This window comes from Diaporthe citri (assembly GCF_014595645.1).
Source record: "Diaporthe citri strain NFHF-8-4 chromosome Unknown scaffold_1, whole genome shotgun sequence".
Classification (NCBI taxonomy): domain Eukaryota; kingdom Fungi; phylum Ascomycota; class Sordariomycetes; order Diaporthales; family Diaporthaceae; genus Diaporthe; species Diaporthe citri.
In genome coordinates, this window is record NW_025064846.1 from 909,386 (window position 1) to 928,271 (window position 18,886).

Below are 18,886 nucleotides of genomic sequence, written 5' to 3' on the forward strand. Positions count from 1 at the left end.
CAACTCGCGATATTTCCTAGATGCGGGACGTGAGGGAGGGGGGTTTTTCGTCCTGTCTTCCTCTCAGCAGCACAGTCGAGTCCTTTTAGGGTCCCCAGAAAGGGGGGGGGGAAGTCCGTGGGTTGCTCTGTGCGGCGATGACAGGCTATAAAGACTTCCCCCGGCATGCGGTGCAACGGAGTGCCGAGGCCGACCGACACACCAAGGCAAAGCAAAGCTGAGCAAGCTCCACGCCCCGGCCTGGCCATCTCCCTTCGACCCCTCTTTATTACTGCGACATCTTGCCCTCGCATTATCGGCCGCTGCGGGTGCGTCGTTGCTACACGAGACGCTGCATGAGAGACGCAAGACGGCAGGTAGTTAGAGTTGGGTTGGGTGCGACCAATGGCGGCCGGCCGGACGGCGGCGACCGCTCGGCCTCGGTGGTTCGATGGACAGTCCAGTTCAGCTTAACTCCCCCTGAGCGCTGCTGCGGCTTGCATGTACTAGAGGCTGGTCTACATGTTCTGTGTAGGCCACGTTGGGCTGCGTTAGGCAAAAAGTCAGCTAGTGTGGGGGGGGGGGTGCCACGGTGATAGACATATTTATTATTTTTATTAGGACTTCCGGAGTATGCGCGCGTCACCCACGTATCCGCTCCAATGCGGGTAATCATGCACGTTCAGAAGCCACAGTGATACTACGTCGCGGCCAAGCGGCTAGAAAAGCGACGGATGATGCCAGCTCAAGTTTAGAGCTTTTGCCAGCATTATGTTCTGCTTTTTCGATCGACACATTTGGAAGTTTGAAGCGATATATCATCTCTCGGATGGCAATTTAGTAGCAAGAGAACTTATCCAATCATGACTTCGCTTGTTCCCAAGCTTCCCAAATATCTCTCGAATCCTGAGATTAGCCCATTTTTTTCGGTAAAGCAAAAAGAAAGAGGGGGGGGGGGAAACCCCTCTTTGATATTTGCTATCTGAATTCTTTGGGCGCTCTCTTATTCCGTATGTACTTGCCGAGTAAGGCGTCTGAGACAGGTTTAACCCGTCAAGTGCCTTCGAGGCGTATTAAGCCAGAGAAGTTGGCTTGCACTAGGTGGTTTCTCTGCCTTAGTTTCTCATGAGTGAAATTCGGATTTGTTATGTTTAAAAAATGCAATAATTTATGATTTTAAATCATACATCTACCTATGGAGAGTGCATATTGACTGAATGTACGTGTAAAAGAGGCAGTTCCATAAGAAGAGGTGTAATAGAAGTGGATGCTGGCAGTTCAACATTAGAAATGGACGTATTCATCACGAGAAAGCTCTGGAGATGTGAGATTCAACCGAACCTCTAGATATAATCCTGTCTAAGAAAGCCGCGGAAAACTCAAAGTCTGGGTCGTTGGCCGCGGGAGCTACTGGAAGTACAGACCGAGGGGTGACGTGGGCTGATCCCACGTGGTGTCGTAGTCGTGCAGACGGGAGCCAAGAGATATGTCCCTGGGAGATCAGATCATCTCGGATGTGAAAAGGTGGGCCGGCGTTGACGTGCCCAGAGATCATGTTGCCGGTTGGAAGGCGAGCCGCCGATTTTGGCGCCGTCCGGCGATCGCAGGCCTCCGCTTCCGCGAACGGGCCGCGGTGCCGGAGCTTTTCCCTGGAGCATCCCCGTTGTCTTGAGTCCGCCCGCTGCCAAGTTGAACTGCCCACCGTCATCGTCCTTGAACATGTGAGAGAACATATAACAATTTCACACGATCTGGTGCCATTTGCGTACGAGACATCCCGTCGGCCTGCTTTTAATTATACGTACAGATATGCCTGAGATCGTTGTGGTCGGGTAAGCAGATTCCAGGCTCAACATCCCGAATGACATGGGCTGACATGGTGATGAACTAGTGCCGGAGTGGTGGGCCTCACTTCGGCCCTGCTGCTGGCCAAGGAGCAGGGAAACAATGTGACCGTTGTCGCCAAACACATGCCCGGAGACTATGATATCCAGTACACTTCTCCGTGGGCCGGAGCAAACTACTTGCCGTGAGTCCGGCCCTCATGCAACCGGCCGGAGATACCAGGCTTGTTCTTACCATTCATAGTATGGCGAAAAAGGAAAATAGCCGGTGGGAGAGAAGGACATGGCCCGAAATCAAGAGACTCGCGGCGGAGGTCCCCGAGGCCGGGATACATTTCCAACGTGAGCGTGTGCGGGAATCTTGTGATGTGAAGGTGCGCTGACGTGTCTGTGAAGCGGCCAAGATTTTTCGGAATGGACCTAGACGTAAGTGAATTCAATGGGCATGGCATGGATAGAATGACATCTTGCTCACTGCCCCCAGCCCAAGACCCCACCCAAAGACACCCTCGGGGACGCGCTCTTTGACGAGAACCCGTGGTACGCCGACTACCTCGACTGCCGCAAGCTGAAGCCGGAGGAGCTGCCGCCAGGCGTGGCCTACGCGCACGAGTTCACCTCCGTCTGCATCAACACGGCCGTCTACCTGCCCTGGCTGGTCGGCCAGTGCCGCCGGCTCGGCGTGGTGTTCAAGCGTGCGTCCCTGGCGCACATCTCGGAGGCGGCGTCCCTGGCTGGCGCCTCCTCCGGGGGCAGCAAGGCGGACATCATCGTCAACTGCACGGGCCTGATGGCGAGCAAGCTCGGCGGCGTCATGGACGCCAAGGTGTCGCCCGCGCGGGGCCAGATCGTGGTGGTGCGCAACGTGAGCCCGTTCATGGTCGCCACGTCCAGCACCGAGGACGCGCCGGACGAGCTCGTCTACGTCATGACGCGGGCTGCCGGCGGCGGCACGATACTGGGCGGGACGTACCAGAAGGGGAACTGGGACCCGAACCCGGACCCGAATGTCGCCGCGAGGATCATGCAGCGGGTGGTGGACCTGTTCCCGGACATTGCTGGCGGGAAGGGGGTCAAGGGGCTGGACATCATCCGGCACGGGGTCGGGCTGAGGCCGTATCGGGAAGGGGGAGTGAGGCTTGAGAAGGAGAAGATTGACGGGACGTGGGTTGTGCATAACTACGGCCACGCAGGTTGGGGCTACCAGGGGTCTTACGGGACTGCCGAGCGGGTGGTCGAGCTGGTTGGCGAGATCCAGGGGAGGAGCAAGCTGTAAGCCGTAAAGTGGCCAGCGGGGCACTATCGTGCCTGAAGAATTAGACACTTATCCTTGTAATCAAGACTCATTGGCTGCAGGTCGCGACTAGGACATTCATTCACATAACTGAACCAGGACATCGAGGACAACTGACTATCTGATCAACAGACGGGAAGACAAGTCAATTTACCAGGTATACCCACTAGGCATCTATTTTCTAAACGCGGGAGCCCTTCAATTTAACAAGCATGGACAGGAGCACGGGTTGCAACGCTGGGACTGGGACCGAATGGTTTGAAAAGGGAATGAGTTTGCACGATAAATGAATATCGCTAAATTGAGGATGAGAATGCCTTCGGCCGCCATGCGCAAGGGTCAGCTCCGGCCCCCGGGTCGACAGGGGTAGCTCCAAACACGTCGCCAGCAATTTAGACAGACTACCCTGTCTGCCGTTGACCAACTTGACCCTTTTCACAATCAATCAATACTCACCCATCGGGAATCCTGCACCACCATGGCCACCAAGCAGGACCCACTGTACCTGCAAGCATTTCGGTTCGCACAGGATGTTGCCACAGGAAGGCATTGGCTGTCCAGGCTGATCCCACCCGTGCTGATTCTCCTGGATGCAGTCTTGTGTGTGCTCGTGATTGCCAAGGTGGCCTGTGAGTGAACCCTGGGATGAGAAGACGCGCTCACACTGCTGACCTCTGCCCATGTCAAGACACCGAGATTGACTGGACTGCCTACATGGAGCAGGTCCAGCTGTTTCTCGACGGAGAGAGGGACTACACAAAGATCGAGGGCGGCACTGGTCCTCTGGTCTACCCTGCTGCCCACGTCTACGTCTACACCGGCCTCTACCATCTCACCAACCACGGCAAGGACATCCTTCTGGCCCAGCAACTCTTTGCTGGGCTGTACTTGGTGAACCTGGCCGTGGTCATGTCCTGCTACTGGAAGGCAAAGGTAAGCTCTCACGCTGGGTTTTGAGAGTCCCAGCCGGCTGACCCGATGGCAACAGGCTCCGCCCTACGTCTTCCCCCTGTTGATTCTCTCAAAACGCCTGCACAGCATCTTCATGCTCCGCTGCTTCAATGACTGTTTTGCAGTCTTCTTCATGTGGCTGTCAATCCTGCTCTTCCAGCACCGACAGTGGGTCGCCGGCGGTCTCATCTACAGCTTCGGACTCGGCGTCAAGATGACACTGCTACTGGTGCTCCCGGTGGTCGGCATCCTCATCTTCTTCGCCAAGGGCGTATTTGGAACCATTGCGCTGGGCGGGTTGATGGCAGGCTTGCAGGCACAGCTCGCGGCGCCTTTCCTCAAGCACCCCAGCGCTTACTTCGGGCGGGCCTTCGAGTTCTCTCGCCAGTTCCTTTTCAAGTGGACCGTCAACTGGCGCTTCGTGGGCGAGGAGACCTTTCTCAGCCGGGCTTTCTCGACTTCCCTGCTCGCCTTGCATGTTTCCGTCCTCTTGACCTTCATTTTCACCAGATGGCTCCCACCGACGGGAAAGTCATTAGGAGACGTTCTCAAGGCAACATTGAGCCCCGACAGCCGTGGGCGAAACTGGCAGCCATTGTTCCGAGGATTCACGCCAAAGTACATTCTGACTACTATCCTAACCGCCAACGTCGTCGGCCTCCTCTTCGCCCGGTCTCTTCATTACCAGTTCTACTCCTACCTGGCCTGGTCCACCCCCTACCTCCTCTGGCGCGGTGGCCTGCATCCTGTGCTGCAGTACGTCTTGTGGGCCCTCCAGGAGTGGGCATGGAACGTGTTCCCCAGCACACCACTCAGCTCGGCGGTTGTGGTCGGTGTTATGGCAACAACTGTGACGGCTGTATGGTTCGGCACGTCGGATGAAGCAGCATCTTCGGCTGCTCCGGACCCGTCCGTTGGTAAAGCTGGGGCGCCAACTCGGTCTATTCGGAAGCCTTAGGTCGGCTACCAAAGCGGGCAGACAGAGTTTGAGCGTCCGATGTGGTAAGACGGCGTCTTAGGGAATAGCGTGCTCTGCAAAATTTGCATGAGGCCAGCAGAAGAATCAGTCCTCGTCTGCGGAGTCTGTTGGTGGGAGACCTCTCGAGTCGTCCTCCTCGTCAGGGTAAGTGTTCTTTGGGAATTCTCTGGGCCTGGAAAATAACACGCTTGTCAGAACCAATCGGTCTTCATAAGTGGAAACCCACTGCATGCTGGGCCAGCTCGTAGAAAGGCACCGCAAGCGGAAGATGCGCCCCAGGAGCTCATACCAGTACGGCATCTTGCGCCACTCCTTCTCGTCTCGGACCACGTTGATGATCTCCCCCGCGACTTTGTTGTTGGTCTTGCTGCGCTCCTCGCTCGGCGTCAGGTCGACCACGACATAGCCCCCTCTCTTGATCCATATCGTGTTGCGGAACCGCTGCGCGAGCTCGACGAGGGCGGTCTTGGTGTTGGGCAGGATGCACGTGTACGTGTTGTTGCCCTCGGGCTTCCCGACGCGCGCGACAAATTGGTGCTCGGTAAGCTCATCGGGAGGGGTGGTGGACTCGGTGGCTGCTGCCAGGATGTTGCGCTTGGGACGACCCATTGTTGTGTTAATTTGTTGTTGTAGGAAGAGTGGACAATTTGCCTGTGATCGAACCTCGATTTTGGTGCCCCACCAACTTTTTCTCGGCTGCTACGCTAAATGCATAATCTGGATAATGCGATACCATCACAGCCAACATGCATATTCTGGACTTACACCCAGCCATGTCCCGGTTTCCAATTCCCCTCCCACCACGGGAAGGATTTGCTTGTGACTTTTCAAATTTGGTGTTCTCTTTGGACATATTTTTTCCTATCGGGGCAAGCTGAGTTGGACGAGAGGAACGACTGAGACTGTATCTCAGTGTGTCTTCCCTCAATGTCCTCAACCGGACTATATCGCTCATCTCGTCACACTTTCTCAAAATCCTGAACGGCTCTCCCACTCATATCAACCCCTGGTAGGGCCTCAGTTGCCTTCTCAGCCGAGTTAGATTGCCCAGCAGACCCAGCAGGCTTTTTCTTGAAGTCCAACTTCTTCCACTCCATCAAGCCCGCCGTCACGAACGCCAATGCTGCCGCTGCCACCGCGACATAGACCGCAGCCTGCACTGCATACCCGTACGCCGCAGCGACGAACGGCACCAGATCGGCGTCCATGTGGTCAACGTCCACATTCGCCGCCCCGAGATCTGTAATTCGGGATGCCTGATCATCTGACAGACGGGCATCGAGCTTATCGTCCAGTGTTTCCAGGAAGATGGACTGGGCGATGGGCAGCGCGATGACCGTGCCGAGGCTCTGGGCGAACATGAAGAGCGAGTTGCCGGTGGGCAGATCGGCCTCCTTCAGGACGTTTTGCATGGCTGTTAATGGCACCTGGACACTGAAGCCAAAGCCGATGCTTGCCATAAACTGATCTGTTTTTATTGTTAAAGTGTAGTCTTAACATCAGAGCCCGGAGGGCTGGAGGTGCTCCCATGGTGCAGAAGGCTCGTGAATGTGATGGGGACAATGCAATAGTCTTGATCTTGACTTACAGCCTATAACATGCCCCAAATTGCTGCTAACGTGAAGAGTTGATAGCAGGCCTGAGCCGACCGCCAACACAACAGCGCCCGCCATTAGATAGGGGACATAGTACTTTGTCGTGGTCATTGCTAGACCACACGCTACTGTCGCCAAGGAGTTCGGTGTGCCTAAAGCAAGGATGTACAGTCCTGAAGTAGCTGGCGATACACCCTTTGTCGCTTGGAAGTAGAAGGGTAGGTAAACAGTCAAGACTTTTATTGCCATAATGACGGATCCGCCCGAGATGCAACCCAGTCCTACGGTACGCTGGGCCAAGATTCGAATTGGAACGAGCGCCCTTTACCGTCACGGTCAGCCATGAAGAGGATGGGCAAGGCCAGTACGAGGTGAAAATGAGGGCGAACATTACTTTTCCTTCTGCCTCACTTGTAAAAGCAAGAAAAGAACCAGCAGGAGCCCGAATCCTAGCAAGGTTCCCCAGACTCTTGGGTCGCTCCAAGGCAAGACAGAACCGCCCCATTGCAAGGCGAGGACAAGACACGTCATGGAGGCTAGGATGAGACATGTGCCTATGGGGCCCAGTGAACCGAGTTTTGCCTTCAGCGGAATGTTTGTGGTCTCTCTGTTGGGCTCTCGGAAGGCAACGTATGTGAAGAGGAGACAAACGGCATTGATGGCTTGAAGAGCCGCAATGTCAGCACATAGGGTCCTTGGTGTTCTGCAACTTCGTACCGGGTTCGGACACGTGGATTATTGTTTGTGACCGGAGGGGAAAGAATGAACTCACGAACATTGATCCAGAAACAAAACCTCCAGGTCAAGCTGCTTTCGGTGAAAACCCCTCCTAGAACTGGGCCTACTATAGAAGCCACCATGAACATGGTAGAGATGAAGGAGATGAATAGCGGAACTTTCTGTTTAGAGACCACATAGCCAGCCATAACCAGACCGCCGGTGAACACTCCCGCAGTGGAACAACCCTGAATAGCTCTTCCAAATATGAGGACGGTCGAGTTTGGTGCGACGGCACAGATGATGGAGCCTTGACTCATTGATGAGGTTCTTTTTCCAATGCATGAATCCGATGCTCTTGTCACTCACCAATAGTGAATACCACAATACTCCAACAAAATGTCCATTTGAGGGAGAAAGATGTATACAAACGGCCAAAAGCTGGCTGAGTGGCCAGCTTCGCCAGATTATACGACGTGGTGTACCAGGCCGCGTCTTCGAGGGTGTGAAACTCGGTCGTGATTTTCGGTGTCGCCGTAGCTGTATCACGTTATTGTCAATATGGCGCTTCGTGCTATAGTGCTTTCCGGGTTCTCAATACATAATGGACGGACCAAGAATGTTAACATCCAGAGCAACAAGAAAGACCCCAGTCAATAAAGCCACTGTAGTCAGAATGAGTCGCCATAGTGGTTTCTTGTCTGACCTATCATCTGCGTGGAGAGAACCCTGGGGACTGTTAGGGCTGGTTGTCTGGTCAGGTGGGTTTTGTCTGGATTCGGTCAAGTCGTCGGTCCCAGAAACTGTCTGAGGCTGTTCCGCTAGACCGATGGTGGCTGTAGTGCTGCTCGTCATTTTCGCGACGCCTCCGCTGCTTGTGTGGTTCTCCCGACATGAGAGAAAACATGCCGGGCTTTCGACCTACTTATAAAACTGCTGTGCTGTTATGGTCCTCTGGCAGTCATGTGCAGAGAGATTATCGAAATGGTCTGGCTTGTGTTGGGAATGAAAAGTGACCAAGTTTCGTGGAATCCGAGTCTCTGATTCGATGAATTGTACGACGGAGCTCTGCAGTAGTTCGTGAAGATACAATTTGTGCAAGCAGGCTATCCCACTTGTTGGGGACACGCCTGACCAGCTGGTCTAGGCAGCGCATCTCAGCTAACGTCCATCATGGCTTATAGGGCCGTATCCCGCAAGCGCCTGAGCATTAGAAATTGACGAGGTTTCAAAGAAAATCAATCCCCAATCCCGTCGGAATCCCGTCTGTGAAGTCCCTGACCGGCTGAAGGTGCTCATCTGCCAACCTCCTGCAAAGGGCAACCTCTCCGGGCAAACGTTATTCACTCCCAAAGCAATAATGCGGCATCAAGGCGAAGATCATTCTTCGTGTCTCACACGATTCCCTTGTAGGGTTGGCTGAACGTCTCGTGCTGAGCAAATCAGACACTGCCAAGCACCTGCACATGTGGTTTGAATGATGCTGGCACGAGTTTCACTCAGGCGGTGCCATACAAAGATGCAGAACAGCCTCTGCCGACACCGAATGGCACACACTCTGGCCTGGGCGGTGACTGAAATGTGCATCTGGGGACGTATCTGTTGTGTTCATGCTTCACGACCCGCACAAAGATTTCTCGACTCACCGTATTATTATTGAAATGGAGTTGAAGATCTCGGTGCAGAGCAATCCAAGTGCCTCTTTCCTATGTTCTCGCAGGCGGCACATTCGCTTCAAGTCACTGTATGAATTGACCAACTCCAACAGAAATACCCTAGTCAGGAGAGGTTGAACCAAAAAATATCGAGTTGGTGAATTGATGGTAGTGGTCCATAACGTGTAGGTGTGAAGTGTGGAACATTCCCCCTGACCTGACAACGTGGGGTTAGGGTCCGGTCGGCGAGCTCAAACGGGCAGGCCGAAATGCTACTGCGGCTCAGTGTGCGTTAAGGACGTCATCCCCAGCATTTGGTGAGCCTCAGCGCTCACCTTCAACTTTCTATCCCACGACCTGCAAGAGCGCAAGATGTCGCTTAACCAGCTATCTATGCTCCTGGGCCTTCCGGACTCGGACTGCAAACAGATACTCGACTACGGATCCACACTTTCCAAGGCGGAGGCGGCAGATCACTTCAAGAACTTGCTTGGCGACTCACCTCGGGCCATCGAGTTCATCTCGTCCTTCAACTCGCGGCGACAGGACCCGAAACCCGCTCCCGCTCCCGCTCCAGTCACACAGCAAAACGCCTCTTCTGACTTAGAGGCGGTGCCAAAAACGCAAAGGGGCCCCAAGAAGAAAAAGGCACCACTACGAACGCCAGCCCCGCGGCAAATCACAGACGCGGCCCCGGCCTCGGGAACCGTCTACAGCAAGAAGTCCATCGAGGATGACTACATAGCAGGCCGGTCCGGCGCGTCGACGCCCGGATCGGGCAGCAACAACTCACCCTTCACGGCGCCCCCGCCAAAGTCCTCCACGCCACCACCAAAGAAGTTCAGCAAGCAGCCCCCCTCGGCTGCCGGGTCCCTCGTCTCGGACCGCCTGGCCCCCAAGCAGAAGCCAAAGTCGAACCCGACCTCGCGCAGCTCGACGCCCGGGCCGGCTGCGCCCAGGGGGAACGGCGGCGGCCCGGTCACCAAGGTGTCCATCGCGGGCGGCACGCCCATGCACGGCGCCTCGACGGCCGTCGCGGACCTGGACGCCGCCATCCGCTCGCTGGAGGTGACGACGAACCCGTCGCTGTCCGGCTCCGGCGGCGGCGGCGACTCCTCGGCGCGGCGATGCAACTGCGTGGCGACGAGGCACCCGCTCCAGAGCGCCGCGCCCAACTGCCTCAGCTGCGGCAAGGTGATCTGCCTAAAGGAGGGCCTGGGCCCGTGCACGTTTTGCGGTGCGCCGCTCCTGTCACCCAGCGAGGTGCAGTCCATGATCCAGGAGCTCCGCGCCGAGCGCGGCCGCGAGAAGCAGGCGGCAGACCGCCAGGCACACAAGCGGGCCGACGTGGCGGCCAAGCCCAGGCCCTTCACCAAGCCGCGGACGGGCGACGAGGCCACCGCGGACGGGCTCGGGGAGGCGGAGGCGCGGGCCCTCGACCGCGACAGGCTCCTCGGGTTCCAGGCGCAGAACGCGCGGCGCACCACGGTCAGGGACGAGGCCGCCGACTTTGACGTCTCGGGCGCCATGGCGGGCTTCGGCGGCAGCCTGTGGGCGTCGCCCGAGGACCGGGCGCGGGAGCTCAAGAGGCAGCAGAAGGTGCTGCGCGAGATGGAGTGGAACGCGCGGCCAGACTACGAGAAGAGGCAGCAGGTCGTCAGCATTGACCTTGTCGGCGGCAAGGTTGTGAAGAAGTTCGTGGCAAAGGAGAGGCCCGCCACGCCTGACGAGGAGGATCAGGACGAGCTTTTGGGCTCCGGCGCGGGGGGTGGCGGCGGCGGCGGAGGCGTCCTAGAGGAAACAAGTGCGAACAGGCGGCCCGGGGCCGGGGGCGCTTTCAGCAGGAACCCGTTGCTCAGCGGGATGATCAGGCCGGTCTACGACGCCAGGGGCAAGGGGGCCGAGCTGGAGGGCCGCAAGGACAGGGCGGCGGCGCGGTGGAGGAGGGTGCAGGACGACCTCGACGACAACGAGGCCGTCATCCTGGACGGTGGCGTCTACGGCGGGCAGCAGGGCGCGAGCACAGGGGGCGCGGGTGATGAGCCCGCCTGCGGATAGACGGCAGGAGACGCAGGAATTAGACACGCCTCCTCACCGTATGTTGCTTGTTGAGGTGCACACCGGAAAAATTTGTGTGTGTCCTATCGTGAACCATGCTGGCGTGCCATCTTGCCATTGATGGGTTTTCGATTTCTCCGTGGCGCCACTTTCTCTCAGCGGGACCTAATCGACTGCAGTCTGGACTGGGCTCAGCCCTACGAGCGCACGACCCCCACGCAAACAGACAGGTCACTTTCTTTATGACCCTGGTGAGCCCGCATGCTGGGCTAGGTGAGGTGACTGCCGACTCGAGACTCAAGGGTAGCGCCGCCGACGACAAGGTTTAGGTGGATACTGCATGACCCCCTCGGAAGTGAAGGTATAGCTAATTTCAAATGCTTTCTGTTCATAGGGAGTTTGTTATGTTCACTTCAGCGCTCTTGTTGGACATGTTCAAGTATTGAAGATGAGAAACTTTTTGAAATCGTCTATGAGGTATCTATGCCTTTTTCTATGATTGATGATGGGACACCGTAACCCCGAGTCGAAACTTGGAAGGAAACCGAGTCTGATCAAATGCACCGTCCCCCTGCCTCTACTAATTACCAGAAAAAGGAAGAAAACCACCCGCACAATGACTCCGATGATGATGATGAAAAACAGAAAAACAGGACCAGTGACCAATATGTACAATGCTTAGTGAGCCTCCGGCTCTCGTCTCATCCCGGTGATGTGGCTGCAGAAGGCATAGCCACCAAGCCTCCCCTTGCCATCGTAGACCTTCTCTACGATGTCTTTCTCCGTGAGGCCGTTCAGGCCGTCTCCCGCCGCGAGCCGCGAGCCGCCGCCGGTGTTGGACTTTGACTCTCCTAGTAGTCGTCCAGGGTCGAGGCCTTCGGCGGTCTCGCGTTAGCGGCTGCGACGTAGTGGCCCCAAGTGATCAGTTCCTTACTGCAGTCGTCCTGGTGGATAGTGCACTCGATCAGAGCTGGGCCAGCCTTGTGGTTGTTGGCGGCGGCGATGGCCTCCTTGAGCTCGCCGGCGGTGTTGGCGACGAAAGAGATGCCGTTGCCGTCGGTGGAGTTGAAGGCCTGCATCAGCAGGGCGTAGTTCCAGTTCTTGATCTTGTTGTAGCTGCCGTCGTGGATCTCGACCTCGATGGTGTAGCCGCGGTTGTTGATGAGCAGGATCGTGATGGGCAGGTTGAAGCGGACCATCTGGGAGACCTCCTGGGCGGTCACCTGGAAGGAACCGTCACCGCAGACGCAGATGGTGCGGCGCTCAGGGTAGCGCACGGCGTAGCCAAAGGAGGCGGGCACAGACCAGCCGATGTGGCCCCACTGCATCTCGATCTCGTAGCCTGCGCCCTTGGGGAGGTGCAGCTGTGTGCCATTGAACCAGGAGTCGCCGGTCTCGATGAAGAGGGTGCTGTTGGGGGTGACGAGGGGCTGCAGCTGGCGCTGGATCTCCTTGCGGGTGAGCTCCTCCTCGTCGGCGGCCTCGTGGACGACGTAGGGGTCGGGGCGGAGGCGCTTGTACTCGACCATGGTGGAGTCGTTGAACTGCACCTCGGTGGAGAGGTGGTCGAGGAACTCGCCGAGGCGGACACGGCTGAAGTGGTTGCCGGGGAAGGTGACATGGTCCATGTCGCACTTCATCAGGGGGATGTTGGGCATGGCGGTCCAGCCAACGGTGGAGTAGTCGTTGAAGACGCAGCCAGCGCAGATGATGGCGTCGGCCCAGTTGAGGATGGCGTCGGCAGCGAGGGTGGAGACTTGGCCCCAGAAGACACCGACAAACTGGGGGTGATCCTCAGGGAACATGCCCTTGGCGGCGGGCTGGAGGGCGACAGCGCAACCCATGGCCTCGGCCAGCTTGATGAGGGCCTTTTCGGCGCCGCATCGGGACAGCTTGGGGCCGACGAGGATCAGAGGCTTGAGCTTGCCCCTCAGGTACTCGGCGGCGCAGTCGGCGGCGGCGGCGAGGGCACCCTGGTCGGAGATGACGGGCTCGGTGACGGCGGAGATGGGGCCGGGGCGGACACAGGTGGCACCGGACAGGTTGGTGGGGATCTCGATGTAGCAGGGCTTCCTGGACAGGATGGCGGCGCGGATTGCTCTGTCGATCAGTCTTGGGGCCTCCTCAGCCCGGTTGACGGCGACGGCGCAACATGTGACCTTCTCGGCCATCTCAAGCTGGTAGTTGTAGTCGAGCTTGCCGAGGGTGTGGTGCAGCAGGTGGAACTGGCCGGCATCGTTTGTGTTTGGGGAGCCGGAGATGAGGATCAGGGGCAGGTTCTCGGCGTAGGCACTGCCGGTGCCGTTGAGGGCGGAGATGGCGCCGACCGAGTAGGTGACAACGCAGGCAGAGACGCCGTTGGCACGGGCATAGCCCTCGGCGGCCATGCTGCAGTTGAGCTCATTGGCACATCCGATCTCCTTGAGGTCGGGGTGGGCCTGGAGCTTGTCGAGGAGGATGAGGTTGTAGTCGCCAGGCACGACAAAGTGGTGCCGGATGCCGACCTGGGCCAACCGCTCGGCGAGGTAGTCACCGACGGTGAACTTTCCCGGTGTGCTCGTCATTGGGAAGGTTTTGATGTGAGGTGTTGAGGTGAGGGGAGGGTATATGGGTTACCGTGATAGCCTAAGAGGGAGAGGTGGCGGTGTCCAGAGGACTGGAGGGTGTTGTCTTTCTATAAGAAGAGTGTGGATGACTGGTAGTCAAGGCTTGCTGATGAATGGAAAGGTGTGACTGCTGGAGGTCGTATGAGGCTCAAGATGGTTTTATATCTTTTGCTCGCAGCAGCACTAGGTGGCCGTCGAGTGCTGGGCGTGGATGTGTCGTGTCGTACGCAATGGCCATCGCCAGCGTCCGAGAGACGGATCGGGGATCCATTGGCGGTTCCCTGGAAAAACTTTGCGATGATGGACTGATGAAAAGTGGAAGCGACATGTCACAAAGTCACTGGCTGCGGGTGGTTGAGTGTCAGGGCAGGAACAGGGCAGGAGTGAGTCGAAGGGTTCGAGATGCGAGTACTTGCTGTACGTACCTGCACGGGCAACGGCAGCACGGCCCTGGCCAGACAGGCAGGCATTGGGCCTGTACGGCAGTACCTCGACGTTTGTTCTTCGGGAGTGGCCACCCAGTCCACCTAGGGAGAGAAAAAATGGGGCAGGAGGTGGTCGGGATCGCCCACTGTTGCTTCCGCCGTTTACGAGGGTACAATGGTACATTGGACGAGGTCTCACAGGCAGGCACAACTGGCAACACACACGTAGCGACTGCCAGGTCTCGACTGTGGTCCAGGGTGGGGTGCAAGATGAAAAGCCGGGACGGCCTCAACTGTTGCCATACATTACACGCACACACATGCACACACAGACCAACTACGTGGTACATCCATACGCACACACAATACCTTACACGTGCATGTAATCATCAACTAAATATTAGCCTACTTGCATCGCGCCCAGACAACGGCATGCAGCCAGCCAACTCGGTTACGGCCCAGCTCGGTTCTCCCGCGGATGCTGCTTGCTTACTGAATTGAATGTACGGCTGCCACGATACGAGCTGCAGACAGGCGCCTCGAGACAGGACGATGATAAGAAAAAAGAAAGAAAGAAAGAAAACAGACACTCGTTTCGTCATGATCACTCCATACCGGAAGTGTATCCTCTGATGACGGCGCAGCGCGCAGTGTATGCAGTGCATGTTTTGAAAACTTTCTCTCTGTCTCTGCTTGCTGGATGCTGAGCTCAGCTGAGGTTCGACATAGGCACCGTGGCAGGACTGGCGGCTGCTGCTGATAAGCTCGGATCCCTGCCGACGACCTCAGTGCTCATGCGCGGGAGATCACGGATGGCATGGTCCCATGTGCTGGGACAACGGGAGCCCAGGAATCACGCCACCCGCCTCTCGTCCTGGCGGGTCCCTCCTGCAGCCTCCGACTCTTGACACCTCACTCCCGCTGCAGCCAATTTTCACATCCCGGCGAGCAACCTGGCGACATCATGAGATGCCACGAGATGCATGTTGACTCTCCAGCACTGGCAAATACCAGATTGCGCCCCCTTCCCCTGCGCTCATCCTGCGCCCCTGCTGGTCGCCGTCCGCTCTGGGCCGCCATCACGCTCTGGCCCAGCGCGTATGGTTCGACGTTCGATGCCTCTTGGCCTGCATCCCGAGCCCCCACCCGTGCTTCTGAGGCTCTCGGCCCTGCCCACCACGCTATTCCTGGCCGAACCTCGCACCATGGCTCCATTGCTCTCGCCAGCCTTGATTGTAACCGCCACCCCTGCACACCCTCCTTGCGTGGGGGCCCTCTTTGTCTGCTACGCTATCTCTGGATCTGAATTTCTAGACTGTCAGAAAGTCAGGCTGCCCGACTGATGTCGGGCCCTGCATAGCATGAGTGAGCCGCATCATGTCACGCCGGCCGGCCGCCCGTTGCCACACCCACAGAGTGTCCACACATCCACCCAGCTGCGAACCAGCCCCCTGTCCTCCTGCTATCTGGCCCCTGGACCTGGACCTGGACCTGGACCTGGACCTGAACTCGAACCTGCGCCGGGTGGGCCTCGATCGCTGTCATCGACGCAGACCCAGAAAAGGTTTCACGATGCGGCGAAAGTTTTCCCTTGCATGGAGCCTCTTTTCTATCGCCCCAGCGGCCCCGGCCTCGCGCTTAACAACCAAACCCGCGCGCCATTCCCTGCCCTGCCCTACCCTGAGCTACAGTCTCTGTATCTAAAGCGGCCCCTTCCTCATCCGGCGTAAATTCGACCGGACTTCAACTCGGAGGCGGCGATATGCCTCGACGCGCGTTAGTATCGGTGCCTGCTCTGCCCTAGACAAAGTTTCTGCAGGCTCGCCATATCTGAGACCTCCGGGATCGCATCGCAGGCCTCTTAAAAACGTCCGGATCGACAGCGTGCGTTGTGAAAAATGTCCGGTTTCTTCCAACCCCCTGCTCGTACGGCCTCAACAAGATGTCAAATCCCTACGATATCGCGGGAAGTGGGTCCCTCAAGACCTCCTTATACGGCCTGTCATGACGAGACTGCTGGAACAAGGCACTCGAGAACACGGAAACGAACGTCTTACTTGGACAGCGAAACAAACTCAAACTGCACATCCCAGAGGAACTCACGCATGGGCAGCCGCTGACTTGTTTGCAAACAGTTACCCAGGATTGTGACACAGATGGTGCTTGTATCTTGCCGTCCGACAATCGAATTAGACCGTTCAAAACATGTGCTGCGCGGATGTCGAGTCGTGTCCGACGACCACCAATGCACAACACTGACTGATACGGTAGGTACCGGGGAGCTCTGAGCTCTCCAGCGTCGTAATCCAGGCCAGCATGTCCGCTGTGCTCACGGCTGTGGGCTCGCACACCGTGTGGCCGACCACACCGTGAGGATGCTTAAGTGCAGATCTCTTCAATCAAGGTGCTACCTCGAGTTTCATCGATCTGCAGAATTCCCAGCAAACCCTCCTCAAACCGGCGGTTCGACCCGTCCAAAACCTTATGGTGCATGGGCCATTGAGGACGTTTCGTTCCGGATTGAGGCCACGACGTATGGTGGTCCTGTGGTGGAGGGTAAGCAGCCCAGGTTCGACTTTACAAGATCTACTGGAGACTGGGACAGGTTGCTCTGCCCACGTCCAAAGGGACTTGTGTGCAGACTGTCTTCTCGTTTCCCAATTCCGGGGCGCCGTCCGGGAAGTGCTAACAAGGAGATCGAGTATTAGCCGTCATGTCATAGATCTAGATTGTCCAAGATCTCGGCCAGATCGGACACTGCCTCTGCTCCACACAGCGTGACCAACAGCTTAAACCCTGGATATCCACGTGAGTACATTAGCCAACCAGATTACCATCTTTCAGCCCCCGGACGTCTGTATCTGCGCGTGGCATCCCCCCACAGCAGAAGTCAGGCCATTGTTGAGCAGGCTTTCATGATCTTCGAGATCACGGCAGCGCTTTGGACGAACCATGTGGCGCAGCACGCCAGCAGTCCACAGTCGCTGGTCAGTTGCTGCCCGCAGTTTCAAAACCATTGGGAATTTGGTCTTCAGAGCCTCTGAACTAGATTCACAAGATAAAGAGTAGCGCGTCTAGGTACTGAGCGAAGTCCAACTGGGAGAACAGATGGGTAGTCAGGGTGTGGTGCCTCGACTTCGAAAGTACTACTCAAGCCAACCCAGCAGCGGGTTTGAAGAGACCGAGTGGTGGGTAGTTTCGTTCGACCCGTGGTCTGGTCTTTTATGAGTGCTGTGACGCTGTGAACATCACTCAGAGCTCAGTGGATTGCAAACGACAGCACGACTTAAGAAGCTTCTCCCGAGGCGTCAGTACCCCAATCCGTGTAGTTCAACCGGGTTTCTGGCCACCAAATACCTAGGCACTTCAGTGATCACTTGACTGTCATCTCAAGGCTATCAGAACATCTCGATAGCCCACTTCCCGCGAACCGGAACAGGTGTGTGTTGTCAATGAAGTGGAATGATTCGTATCTAAAAGTAAAGAAACGGAAATGACACATATTGTACGCAGGTCCAGAATGATGGGTCGTAAATACTGGAGATTATTTAACTCCCGTGCTTCATCTCCTTCCCAACATCAGCCTTGTCATTCATTCGTTCACAGTATAGATTGAATGCTTCCCAACTGCAAGGCAGTGGCTGGAATATTCTACTAGCCACTTCAACCTTTCAACCACGCAGTATAACATTGAGATAACTAGCCTGTTTTCCATAATACTGTCTTGGTCCAATTCGTCACTATGAGAAGATCAATACTTCGCGAATTGGGCCAGCCATACGTCTTTGTCATCATATCCCAGACCGGATCTATGTATTTGGCCTAATCACTCGAAACAGGACAGATGCACACATGTAATCAGCCATCAAGGGGAAGATGCACATGTACTTCTCGGCTCGGACTTCATGGTTACATAACTCGTCCAATTTTGGCAAATATGGAAATGTGCACCTGACAGCCGTGGTCCCTGTGGGTGCGGTAGCACGATCAGCCTGGTTACCAACCCAGCCACGACTGCGCGTGGGGTAGTCACTGCCCCCAGTCACAAAATTCGTGCTGTGGTTCTGCCTGGAGTTCGGGCTGCTGATATACGTCGGCATCTACCTCAAGGCAACCATCACGATCCTCGAACTGGTCGGCACGAGCGCCTCCAACTGGACATACGGGCAGCTGATCGCGGTCATGGCGTGGGCGCCCGTGATCGGCAAGCACGTCTACTTCAACGTATTCGGCATCACGGAAGGGGTCGGGAAGCGCCTGGCGAACAGGTACAAGGTCGTTGAGGTCGACCCAGACGACGACGACGACGACCACCCTGGCAAACCAGGGTCGAGTGGTTTTGCCAAGCAAGAAGACGGGATCGAACTGTTCGACCGCCAGAAGGACCCGTTTAGGCCTTTCAGCCGCGAGCCCACCCTGGTCGCGGACATGTCCCCGGCCACGACGACGTCGGATCTAACGGGGAAAGAGGAGTATGGGAGGAAGAATAACCCCTTCGACGGCTATGTCAAACGGAGGAATCGCAGTGCTGGCGCGCAAGACCTTTCTGGAGATGGCCAATTTAGTAATGTCTAGGTGACCAATTTAATGACAGTGATACACTTGGTCATGCAAGTTCGGTCATGAAACTGTGATCGTTTGCACCGGATGTCCCGTGATGAGCAATATGTACCTTGTGGGTTACTTTCTCCCACGGCAAGGAGCAAGGCCCACTGCTTGTCTCTGCTGCGAGCATGCACATATGCCTAGAATCCAGGTTGGGATCCGGGTAGTGTGGTGAGCT

At 56.7% G+C, this 18,886-nt stretch overlaps 7 protein-coding genes across 7 annotated transcripts; 4 read left to right on the forward strand and 3 right to left on the reverse strand.

Annotated features, from left to right (window-relative positions):
• Positions 1-2,237: 2,237 nt before the first annotated feature.
• On the forward strand, positions 2,238-3,099 carry INS49_000243 (uncharacterized protein; the record flags this gene model as incomplete). The annotated part of the gene is made up of 2 exons (XM_043161081.1): positions 2,238-2,249; positions 2,308-3,099. The coding sequence occupies 2 exons, from the start codon at positions 2,238-2,240 to the stop codon at positions 3,097-3,099; spliced, it is 804 nt and encodes a 267-aa protein (XP_043029587.1).
• A 496-nt stretch (positions 3,100-3,595) lies between these two features.
• INS49_000244 (uncharacterized protein) lies at positions 3,596-5,026 on the forward strand (the record flags this gene model as incomplete). The annotated part of the gene is made up of 3 exons (XM_043161082.1): positions 3,596-3,746; positions 3,806-4,050; positions 4,106-5,026. 3 exons carry the CDS (start codon positions 3,596-3,598, stop codon positions 5,024-5,026), a joined length of 1,317 nt encoding a protein of 438 aa, XP_043029588.1.
• Positions 5,027-5,131: 105 nt separating this feature from the next.
• On the reverse strand, positions 5,132-5,656 carry INS49_000245 (uncharacterized protein; the record flags this gene model as incomplete). Its single annotated transcript, XM_043161083.1, has 2 exons — positions 5,132-5,219; positions 5,337-5,656. The coding sequence occupies 2 exons, from the start codon at positions 5,654-5,656 to the stop codon at positions 5,132-5,134; spliced, it is 408 nt and encodes a 135-aa protein (XP_043029589.1).
• Positions 5,657-6,006: 350 nt separating this feature from the next.
• On the reverse strand, positions 6,007-8,214 carry INS49_000246 (uncharacterized protein; the record flags this gene model as incomplete). The annotated part of the gene is made up of 4 exons (XM_043161084.1): positions 6,007-6,515; positions 7,415-7,669; positions 7,729-7,899; positions 7,974-8,214. 4 exons carry the CDS (start codon positions 8,212-8,214, stop codon positions 6,007-6,009), a joined length of 1,176 nt encoding a protein of 391 aa, XP_043029590.1.
• Positions 8,215-9,386: 1,172 nt separating this feature from the next.
• INS49_000247 (uncharacterized protein) lies at positions 9,387-11,072 on the forward strand (the record flags this gene model as incomplete). Its single annotated transcript, XM_043161085.1, has 1 exon — positions 9,387-11,072. The coding sequence occupies one exon, from the start codon at positions 9,387-9,389 to the stop codon at positions 11,070-11,072; it is 1,686 nt and encodes a 561-aa protein (XP_043029591.1).
• An 851-nt stretch (positions 11,073-11,923) lies between these two features.
• On the reverse strand, positions 11,924-13,636 carry INS49_000248 (uncharacterized protein; the record flags this gene model as incomplete). Its single annotated transcript, XM_043161086.1, has 1 exon — positions 11,924-13,636. One exon carries the CDS (start codon positions 13,634-13,636, stop codon positions 11,924-11,926), a length of 1,713 nt encoding a protein of 570 aa, XP_043029592.1.
• Positions 13,637-17,947: 4,311 nt separating this feature from the next.
• Positions 17,948-18,678, forward strand: INS49_000249 (uncharacterized protein; the record flags this gene model as incomplete). The annotated part of the gene is made up of 2 exons (XM_043161087.1): positions 17,948-17,957; positions 18,146-18,678. The coding sequence occupies 2 exons, from the start codon at positions 17,948-17,950 to the stop codon at positions 18,676-18,678; spliced, it is 543 nt and encodes a 180-aa protein (XP_043029593.1).
• Positions 18,679-18,886: the final 208 nt, after the last annotated feature.